This window comes from Brachyistius frenatus, unplaced genomic scaffold (assembly GCF_029030835.1).
Source record: "Brachyistius frenatus isolate BFR_SWC_R1_liver_20210118 unplaced genomic scaffold, ASM2903083v1 Contig_229, whole genome shotgun sequence".
In the NCBI taxonomy this organism is placed as follows: domain Eukaryota; kingdom Metazoa; phylum Chordata; class Actinopteri; family Embiotocidae; genus Brachyistius; species Brachyistius frenatus.
Genome location: NW_027210828.1, coordinates 296,497 through 308,100, shown reverse-complemented (window position 1 = coordinate 308,100; position 11,604 = coordinate 296,497). Strand labels below are relative to the sequence as shown.

Genomic DNA, 11,604 nt, shown 5'->3' with positions numbered 1-11,604 from the left:
ATATTTTCTTACGATATAGGCTGAAGATTGTGGCCCCTATTAGAAGTCTTTCTGCAGATTTTTAACCAGCAGGAAGATTGTAAATAGTGTAAGCCATCATTTATAGGGCATTCCCTATGATAATATAGCTTTATAAAGCAGAGGATTACAGTCAGAGGCTTGACTCGCAGATATTAAGCTCCCTCTTTGAACCAAGTAGATTTGATGCTGGATGCAAGTCCAGCTCGATACCAGCAATAACTGTGTCCAGAGACGGCATTTGGAGGGAGCAAGACTGTTTGTATTCTGATAGTGTCCTTCCTCTTAACAACTTCAGGAAGACGTGTCGAGGCTACTTGAGTTTTTTTCCATCAATTTGCCAGAAACTTTTAATTTGTCAAAGATATAAAAAAAAATGTATCTTGCACCACCATGAAAGAGAAATTTGTGGGACAACATTGCCCAGATTTAAACTTCTGTTGAAACTAAGTTTTATAGGAGAGTTGTGACCTCACCTCTTTAAATATTTACTGATAAAATATTAAGCTCTTGTAAGGTATTGAAATGGAATATCGAGATTTATCCTGTAAGTTTTGCACACACGGGCTCCAGCCTGGCCATTGTTCTCATGTGGTGGGAGTGTGAGATTAGATGCTGACCTAAGTTTGGCTGAGAGCTTTGCTTAAGCTTTAACTTGCAGCAAGCAAAGAAATATGTCTAATAATGCCAAACATTTCAACCATGCAGCATTCTACACTTAGCTATAAACCTTCTTTTTTTTTTTTCCATGACACGCACTCACAGGCAATATTTGCTTGCCTCCTTATCGCCTCACTCCTATGTTAAAGATGGTGGAGATTAATCCTCTATTTATCTCAACATATAACACCTTCTGTGAATCGGCTGCCAGCACTGGAATCCAGCTATTTATTCTGAAGTATCTATTCTCCCTGCTTGATACAGGATTGATCGAGTGCAGAGATTTCTTGTTCAAACATCCAGATTTATGAGCTTTAAACAGTGAATAATGTAATAAAACATGTCACATCTCAGGTGGCATAAATACACCTGATATGTATAAGGATTAAATTACTGACAACATTTGATAAAGGTTGCTTCACTTGATGGACTGCAAATACTGATATTTGTTTTTACTACACCTTATGGATTTAATTCATAGACAATTACATGTGTATACAACACTGCAATATTTTTCAATGTCATCATAATTACATTGGGGAAGGGACTAGTCAGCCAAGAACAATGATTTACATAATATAGTATGAAGAAACTGTAACTGTAAGAGAGGCCAAACCTAAAAATGCTAACCCTTTATGTGCGTTTTGAAGTTCTGCATATAATTTTCTTAAAGGCTTTTCTGAAGTCCCTGTTGAAGATAGTGTAGATTATGGGGTTCACAGAACTGTTGCAATAGCCAATCCAAAAGAAAAGGTTGAAAAGTGCGCCAGGGATGTAGCAGCTGTCTCTGCAGATAGCATGCAGGCTGTAAGTAAAGAAGAAAGGGAACCAGCAGAGCACAAACACCCCCATCACCACTGCCAGTACGAAGGTGAAACGCTTCTCGCGCATCTGGGCCACTTTGGTCTTGTTCGCCGCGGCCAGCTGTTGTCGCCCAGCTGCGTTCTTCTGCTCCGGGTAGAGCTGTAACGCCCGCGCCGAAGCCCAGGAGTGACGGCAGTTCTGTGGCGGGCCGCAGTCCGACCCCTCCACTTTCCTTCGCTTAGTGAAGCGATGATGGCGCGGTTTAGTATCCGAGGCACAGCAGCTCTCCTCCAGGTCTATGTCATCCAGCTCCCCCTGCCTCTGCTGGTGGCTACCGGAACTTTGGCTGCTCGGGCTCTCCATCTCCAACTGGTCCTTCCTGACAAAACAGGTCTCTGACTGAGAGGGTTGCCTCTCCAGGCCATTCTTGGCCACAAACACGGTGGAGGAGCGCTGCTTGGCCACTTTATAGATCTTACAGTAAACCAGAATCATGATGAGACCCGGAGCGAAGAAGGAGACCAGGCAGGATGACAGGATGTACCAGGTCTCATCGTTCAGCAGGCACTCCCGTTCATCATGTTTGGTCATGAGAAGAGGAGGAAATGAGATGATAGCAGATATTATCCACACCACAGCGATCATGGACTTGATGCGCTTGGGCGTCCGTTTCAGGTTGTAGCTAACCGCCTTTGTCACTGACCAGTAGCGGTCCAGGCTGATAGCGCACAGGTGCACGATAGACGAGGTACAGAACAGCACGTCCAGGGCAAGATAGAAGGCGCACCAAGTACTTCCAAAGTACCAGTAGCCCATTATCTCGTTGACGAGGGAGAAGGGGATGACCAACGTGGCCACCAGGATGTCAGCCGATGCCAGAGAGACTAAGAAAAGATTCTGGGGGGCACGGAGAGCCCGGCTGGTGAGCACCGCTACAATCACCAACACATTGCCGATAATGGTCACCAAAATGATCACAGTAACTACCAGGATGATGAGTGCCGTGGCTACCTCCGTGTGCGGAAAGGCGAGTGGTGCGTTGGTGGTGTTTTCATCGTTTGAAATGTTTCCCACCAACAGATTTAAGTGGGTTAAATCCATTCTGGCTGCAAATTGTCCTTTCGTATCATCTTCGTTATTTTGCACCCCTTTCCTTCCCAAAACAGCTGGGTCCGCCGAGTTGCGTACTAACGCATGGAGGTAAGTTGCGCGTAACGCTCCTGGTCAGCGCAAACAGAGTGCTGCCTACATGAAGACACAGAGGCTGCAGAAACTGCTCTTCTGAAATAGTAAACCATTCATCACAGGTCCTTCAAACAGTTCTGGCACGCATGCCAAGTTTCGAATATATCACAAATGTGACAAGAACAGAGCTCATAATCCACAAAGGCTCCTGCGAATAAAATCTCTCCCCCGCTGTCACACCGCCATGCGTAATGCTGCTTTTGCGTTTTGGTGTGCTGCTTCGCTTTGGAGACTAACGGGAGATGCACACTGTGGGTGGAAAGAATGTCCACACGGGAGTGAGGTGACATCACTGCGAGGGCCAACCCATCTCTAAACTTAAAGGAGAGGGAGAGAGGCAGAGAGACAGAGCAAGAGAGAGACACAGCGAGAGAGCGCGAGAGCAGAGCGGAGCATTGTTTCGACAGCTGGATTTCAAACTTCTTTTAAAGTGGAAGTGTTTCCCTCCAGGCGTGCCCTTGGGCTTGTTGTGTTTGATTTCATACACTTGTTGTTTCCTTGTTGTCATATTTAACTTTACTCAGCACTGCATGTGCACCATAGAAAACCACCAACCAGTCTTGTGGTGTTGCAGAACAAAATGTATCACAGTCGCTTTCCATTGAAATCATTTAAAAATGAATATGAATATGTTTTCCCTGCAAGCAACGAAACAAGTTTTAGCTCCTGAAAATAAAGTCTGACTGATTGATAAGTGACAATCATTTAGGGTGATATGGCCATTAAGAGTCTCTGATGGATTAGGAGGTAAAACAGCATAGATGGAGGTTTCTCTGAACTTTATCAGCCCTGAAGGGCTGTCAATTAGGAGGGCACAGTGTTCAAAGTAAAAAGGCTTTAATGCAACAGTGATGGACTGATTTGAATTTTGTCAATGAGGTATATTTGTCATAGTCCACCTTTTTTTAAGGGAGGTCTACTTTGTATGCATCCTCACTTCATTATTCATATACAGTTTTCTGGAATTGTTCCATGCTGGCAAAGTGGAGGTGACCATAACACCTGTTGCTGGGAAGCGTTCATGTGTTTGCTCTGGCGGTATTGTTATATAACGTTGTAATGTCAGGCAGTCAGACATAACCAGGGGATATTTACCAGGATACAAAAGTACCAGTGATTCAAAAGGATGCACACACATAGCCAGTCAGGGGTCACTGTGAAGTAAATAATAAAATAAAAGTGCTGATGAGCAGACTGTCACTCTGCCCAACAGATGCACTTCACTCATTTTGGAATTAAAAAAAAAATCTATACAGTAAACAGCATCTGCTGAAAACCTGTTGGTGTGGGATGTGTAGTCCAGCTAAAGCGGCATGGATGCCCACCTTAATAGTGCGGATATGTGTGCATTTGTGCTCATCCTTGGAACTGAGTTATCTGGAGGCTCAGCATGAACGCACTTCAGTGGCAGCAGTGAGATGAAACACAGAATCAGTTGCAATGGATTTGAAAGAGGAGGTGGAAGAGGATTCAGACACTCTATCTTATTTCCGTCTCTCTCTATCTCTGATCTCACTCCAGAGGATGAACATAAAAAAAACGGTAAGGATCATCTACAGGGGGACTGTCACCATATATCAGTGTTCTGTAGCTATACCCTTAAGGGTCGACCTGCTGCATAAAAACAAAAAAAGCACTGACCTCGGTCACCAGCGTCCTCCAAAGCAAACAGAGTTGTTGGAAGCAGAACAACAGAGTTTTTGTTGTGTCTGACTTTATAACCTTGGGGGATAAAAGAAAATTAAATACAATTCTAATTATTACAAATGAGCAGGTTATGTAACAGTAGATGCAATTACACACATTCATTTTGTTTTATTGCTTTTCTGAATGTTAAAGGGGCATTAACACAATTATGAATTTGTTCCAAAGAGGAGAATAGAAAGCCAAAAGTTATGTTCAGCTGTGCAGGGTCTGATTAAATCACTTGTTTACACATAGCAATTGATTTCAGTCACATGAAGTGGTTTTAACCTGTACAACTGAAAAGTTACAATACTTCCTGCACCTTTGAAATTCGTCTGGATAAAACCAAAAATTATGAAACAGTTTTGATCTTTTTGGCTTGCAGATGTTGACAGGTTTTGTCTTGTTGGTGTACAGACTTTACTTTCTGCAGAGAACATCACAGACAGTCGTTCAAGAGAGAAAGAACAAAAAGGTTTTTAACAATGCTCTTGTCTGTCCGATTCCAAACTTTGCTAAGTACAGAATCTCCAGTTATATAATGTTAACTATCACTTGAAATTTTAAGTCAGTGCACAAACTTAGAAATATGCTTTCTTCCTACATTTCAAACTGACCACAAGAAATGCATGTGTACAATATATGCTGCTCATGTACTGGATGGCCCCAAAAAAAACCAATTGTACAAATATTCCATCCAGCCCTTTCTATTCCTAGAAATAAAACAATACCCAACATCCTGTCGCTTTGGCTCCAGCTTCCTGTTATGTTTCAGTCATTGCACTTAATAAAGGGTGTAAATACACATGTATACCCTGAACCGCTGGATCTGGCTGAATGTTTTCCCACAAATTTAGATTTTACACAAATCAGATCTAATTATGTCAACAATTGCAAACAAAACAAAGAAGCTATTTGGGATGTTACATGTTTGACATCTTCGTGACACACATGACTTTTCTGTAATGCAGATGGCAGGTTCATTTATTGTCACGTTTTGTAAAATTCACAGCTCTCTGAAGCCTCAGAAATTTGGGAGCAGTGACAACATTCACCCAAATGGCTTTCAGCGCGTCAACTCATCAATCATTAGAGATGCACAATGAGTTGCCAACTTGTCCCAATGCCAGCAGGTAATGTTTTGAATAATGTAGTTTTAGTGATAATTGCCACCCCCTGAAATGGTTTATGAGCTTAGCAGTGATTATTAATATGCTGCTCGCACACTTTATAAGGTGATTTCTGAGGTACTTGTGGAGTGGTGTGTGCATCCAGGCTTGCAGGAAACAAACAAGAAACATTACCACTTCTGATTAGCCTTCCTGGGTAGATGTCTTGTGCAAAATATGTTATGCTGACATGTGACAATGTAGGTAACAGTGTTTATCGGCAATACAAGACTGTGTGGATGGAGACAGTCTGAGTCCTGTATGTATGCAGGCTCATTCAGATAAATATAAAGCCATACATCTGTAGTGGTGATTACGTTAATCAGTAATGTAGTTTTATATGCATGTAGGATATTTTCAGAGATTTTTCAACATTATTTCCTCCACTAAGCCATTTTATGGTGGCAGCTACACTGAGATTACTTTAGGACTGTATTTCATAATAAAATACCTCACTGGAATTTTTGTACCAGCCTCATCTTTTGCAACATAGAAACGCCATAATACAATTTTAGAAACCGAAAGCCAAATATAGATAACTTAAGTATTAACACACTTGATTAAATCAGATTAACTGGTCTCAACATAAAGAATAGTGTTAATATTTAGACTCAGTCTAAGTTTTCTCATGCTGCTAAAGATTTATTTCCATCAGTAAAAGTGATCCAAACACTAAAACAAAGTAATTATGTTTCACAAGCCATTGTCTTAAAATTGTACAGTATACTACTCATAATGTACAATAACACAGACTTCTTTTAAACCTCCTTTCGGTATGAAAGGTGGAAAATGAATGTGCTGGAGCTGAAATGGGCGGTTTTTTTTTTTTTGGTTCCATTAGAAAGATTTCTTTGGGTGTTGGTATGCCGCACCAATAGGAGGCAGTAACATGTTGGTGATGGGCCATGATATGCAATCAAGTAATATATAGACCCAGGTGTGTTGCCTCATTGTGTTTGAACTGGGGAGATGTAATGCGTCTTATTGCAAAATATATCGGTTGTATTCTATACTACACAAGTACCAACATAGATAACTACATTCTTCAACTGCAGCACAAAAGAAGTGACAAGCAGCAAGGACAAACTCAAGGTATGCGTGTTAAGAACACATGGAAGCGTTTTGTTCACCACCATATTGGGCCAGTTCGTCACAACAGAAACGCTGCTAGCACACTATGTTCACAAAAACTTTTGACTCTGCCACTTTCCACATTTTCTTTCTTTTCTAATTCAGTCGCCTAATTCTACTTTTTGCCCGATTTCTTCAAAGTTGACCTGAAGGTCTCACCATCGCAGTTACCATTTTGAGACAAACAATTTGTCCACCCCACTGCAGGAGAGGACTAAACCATTAGCAGGGGACTCTCAGGGGACGGGAGGCCCCTCAGACACTAATATTGTTTTAGATACAAGAAATTGACCAACAAATTATTTATTCAGCAATCATTGATTTATTATTTCAATCATGTAAAATCTCAAAATTCTAGATAAAACCAGCTTTTTCTTCAGACTTCTGAAGGCCCTACTCATGTTGGGGCTCTCATAATTTACGTTCATTACTCTCCTCACCACAATGCGCCTGTTTGCAGATAAATTTGAATGATGCCTGGCACTAGAAGAGAAGCAAGTGATGTCTGTATTTTTTTCTCACTGCCGCAATCCCCTTACCTTCCTGTTTTCTACTTGAGGATGCTGTTTGGCTAGATGTGAGTAGAACCCACTACTGCGTTATGTAACATTCCAGGAATAAATGGCCTGAGGTGGTGTGTGAAAATCTCATCTCAGGTTGCAGATGATTTGTTATAGTAAACATTTTCTTTTCAGCCCACAGGTATTCGGCCATGACGTCTTATGATTAGTTAAAGTCTGCTTATGTATCTTTATTTGCATGTGTTGTTGGAGGAGGCTTGGCTCTTGTCGATGTGTATACTTGTAGGAGAGAGCGAGCAAGGGAGTGGGAAGGATTCTGTGTGTGTCACAGCTACTCTGTGATTCACATGTTCTTTTTTCACAGATCGTTTCACATCTCCCACCTTCTTTGCGTGTCGCTATTGCTGTCAGTAGGCCTGGCAGGTCAGAGTAAATACATGACTGCTGACCTTTGTTGTGTCCTAAACAAACAATATTTCCCCCCAATTTTTTCACAGCTTTGGACAAAAGCCACACTGGAATGTGAAAGCATGAGCGCAGTAATAAAACCTTGAAGGTCACACATGTCAGCACATTCCCTGATAGAAGTTTCACCTCGTATTATGAGAGACCTTAGCCAAAGATTTAGACGGCTTTTTATCAGGGAGGTTGTTGGAGCTGAAAGGGCAATGAAATATCACCACTTATATAAATTGGACAGTTTTCTTTTTCTTTTCTTTTTTTTAAGAATCAAAGCAAGCTTGACATCATTTCTGTAGATCATTAAAATAACTTTGAATATGTTCAAATTAGGAACTGATCAACTTGTTTCATCAGCTGCTCTCTGAATCAGAATGAGGTATAAAGAGGTTCTTCGATAAAGAGCTGTAATGGTTGTGTACACATTCAGCAGAGGAAGGCGCTTTTAAAATTCACTTCCAAGACCGTAGAGAATAGACTTCCTGCAAAAACACTTCAGTGAAAAATCCTCCATTTCATTTTAGGAGAAATTACACATTTGTTTAAAAGTGGCTCGTGTTCAAGCTGTTTGGAGTGATTTGGTTAACTGCAATGGTGGGTCTTTTTCCTCAGCCTAAAATGAAAAAGAATGGATGTGGAAAAAGAGGTAACAATTGAGCATGAAGGCCTCGAGCAAATCAAGCCTTATTTTGTCTTCAGCAGTGGGATCAATTCACTACGCTGTAGGGTATGGCAATGTTCGTACATCTACAATCTTTCCCCCAGAAACCTATGAAATCCACTTAATGGCCTAATTTTGGTGACACTGAAAAAGTGAAGCAACGACTCTGAACTCACAAGACTTTATGATTTGTTCATCGTAAACTATCGAACGAGTTATCAGATGTCACAGATCAGACTGAACATGAATGCTCATGTTCGGCGGCCCAGTGGTGCAGTGGCTAGCATTGTCACCTCACAGCAAAAAGGTTCCGGGTTTGAATCCGGGCCTGGGCCTTTCTGTGCGGAGTTTGCTTGTTCTCCCTGTGCCTGCGTGGGTTCTCTCCGGGTACGCCGGCTTCCTCCCACCATCCAAAGACATGCGTCTCAGATTAATTGGTGGTTCTACAAATTGCCCTGAGGTGTGAATGGTCTTTGTTTCCATCTGTCTCTATGTGATGGACTGGCAACCTGTCCATGGTGTAACCCTGCCTTTGCCCAAAGTGAGCTGGGATAGGCTCCAGCCCCCCCGTGACCCTGTTCAGGATAAACCGGGTATAGATAATGGATGGATGGATGAATGCTCTTCTAATGAGATATATCTCATTTAATTTTCAGATGGAGCATTTAACACTGGCAGTGAGATCAATTACATTAAAGAAAGCAATTGTTTGATAAATAAGAAATAGATAGAAAACTTAGTTACACATATTGTGAGCATATGATATACTATTGCGCCATGCTGGACTGAAATCAAAGCTGTACTTTGTCATAAACTTGTGTGTTGGACAAGCATAGGTTTTGATTCGTGGTATAAGAGGACAAATCGGCATCACCAACGTCAATGAGCTACATAGTTGTCTGATCAATATGACTGCCAGCACGGAATTCATTACCACGACGAGAAAATATCAAAACTTTAATTTGACTTGCAGAAGAGATATCAGAAGAATCCCAGACCAAATAATTGCAAAGCCCTCATCATACTGAAGGACAAACGGCGACTCCATACATGCTTTTGTACATACTACGATGTGTGATGAAGATCTGTTCATGTAGACAAGTTGGTGCTCATGTTGGCCCACAGAGGCAATTTACTGACAGCAAGAAGATGAGCTTCTTACTGTGTTTGGCTGACCAACATGAAAAGTAAAAAAAAAGAAAACTGTACAGCCGCGTCATAAGACCAGTGCCAAGAATTTGGAGAAGAGTACATATATCATTTAGCGCACAAAATGAGCATGCAATTTACTTTTCTGGTGCACACGCTGTCTTTGCACTTGCTGTGCAGATAGTTAGTGTGGTCTCCAATTTAAAAGCAATTTCACAAGAGTCCACATTGGTCCATGTGAAGTCATTTTTGCCCTCTGCCCCATGTGGACTGTTCGCACAAGAAGGGCACCAGAAACGTTAACTTGAGGATTGTAATATGTTTTGAACTACACACTCCCTCCTGGAGTATGATCGGGGCTAACGATTTGGATGATGGCTGCACACGGACTCTCGTGGTCTGAGGCAGATGACAAAATATACGTCAGGCTGACCCTTGCAGAAAGACAATGAAACCATGACTTGGCCTATAAGAGAGCAGAAGGACCACTGAAATATTTATTCCATTAGGCATCGCTGTATGGCATCTCAGAATGACAATATCAACTTGTTTGTCCACGCTTTGGTCCAGATGAAGCTCAACTAGCAAAATTATTATGGCAAAAACTGACCTCATCTTTGTGTTTCTTCTGGCTCAGTGTACACCTGGTCTACATATAGTACGACGTTTCTTTCACATCTGGAACAGTTTTAGCATACAACCACATTATCAGCCAACAATGTAGGATGTAGCAGCCAGAATCAGCCCAAATGTTGCATCGCCACTGGGCCAGATTCGTGCAGAAGACAAAAGTATTATCTAACAAAATATATGCTATGAAATTCCCATCAGCTTCATCTACTTTGCAAATGTTAGTATACTAAACATCAAACTAAAATAGAGGAAAATGTACCTTCTGAATATGAGCATGTTATTGTAAGGGTGTTTGAATGATCATGTTAGGCCTTGAATGCACCAGAGTGTCTGGTACAGCCTCATAGAGCTACTAGCGTGCCTGTAATAGAATTTGAATTTTATTTTTTTATTCTTGTTACTTTGATACTGAGAAAGTTGTCTAATCACTCCACATTAGGTGACTCTGAATTAAGTTACAGTCCTCATGTCCTCTGTCTTCAAGTGTCAGCTGTGAAAATGAAGTAATTTACCTTGAAACAACTCTTGTTAAGTCTTAATCTCCACAATTTTCTCTCTCTGCTGTGGACACATCGCAGCTCTTCGAGGTCAACTGTTAGTATTCAAGGTATCCTTCTGCTTCCTGCCACCAGACCAAGTGCTCATTAGAGCGTTCATTTTGAATTTGATTTTGGCCTCGTGCCCCGTTATTTTTCCATCAGCCTTCACAGTGCAATTGTGTCTTTTCTTATCACAGAAAGCATCTCTGTTTACTAACTGTGAGCATTTCTGGCACACGGAGCTTCTCTCTCAGATACAACACATATTTTACAGAAATAAAAATGTGTTAGAAAGGAAAACAAGACCATGTCTGCTACTTAAAAAAAAAAAAAAAAAAAAATCATGATGGTTTTACAAGTGTTTTTCTATGTAAGAATCTGTTTCTATCTGAAATTCTCCAAAGATTGCATATTAAAACTGCATGGAGAATAAGATGTCAACTTCATTTCAGTAGTCTTTCACTGAAATTCAGTTGAGGCATATATAATAATTAAATGTTGACTCAATGCTTCAGATCCACAAACATGTGAGAGAGTTGTTATACTGTAGCAAAATAGGACATTGCTTAATACACTTTTTGGTCATTGAGGTGTTTCCAAAATGGCAGATGCCACAACTCTTTAAATAGCCTTTCAGTCATCTGACTTGGTGTCTAATAGTTCACAGCTGCAGGATAGAACTGTCCAGTTAAGCATCTTGTTGTGACACTCATCAGCCCCTCAGTTCATAGATTTCACAGTGAGTCATGGGCTCTGGTCCACCAACAGCCTCCTCTGTCTCTGGACCTGGCATGCTCTGCCACTCAAATGAACCTTGTTATGGATACTGTGCTCCTCTACAGGCACGGGGGAAAAAAACAGGTGACTGACACACTCCTGAATTTGATGAAGCAGGAAGTGTGGCAGGCATGGCCTAAGGAGTTTAAGAG

General features: G+C 41.3%; 1 protein-coding gene across 1 annotated transcript; it reads right to left on the bottom strand.

Moving 5' to 3' along the window:
* Positions 1-1,007: 1,007 nt before the first annotated feature.
* Positions 1,008-2,989, bottom strand: adra2db (adrenergic, alpha-2D-, receptor b). The gene has a single exon (XM_069719997.1). It carries the CDS (start codon positions 2,581-2,583, stop codon positions 1,312-1,314), a length of 1,272 nt encoding a protein of 423 aa, XP_069576098.1. The 5' UTR covers positions 2,584-2,989; the 3' UTR covers positions 1,008-1,311.
* Between the last annotated feature and the right edge of the window lie 8,615 nt (positions 2,990-11,604).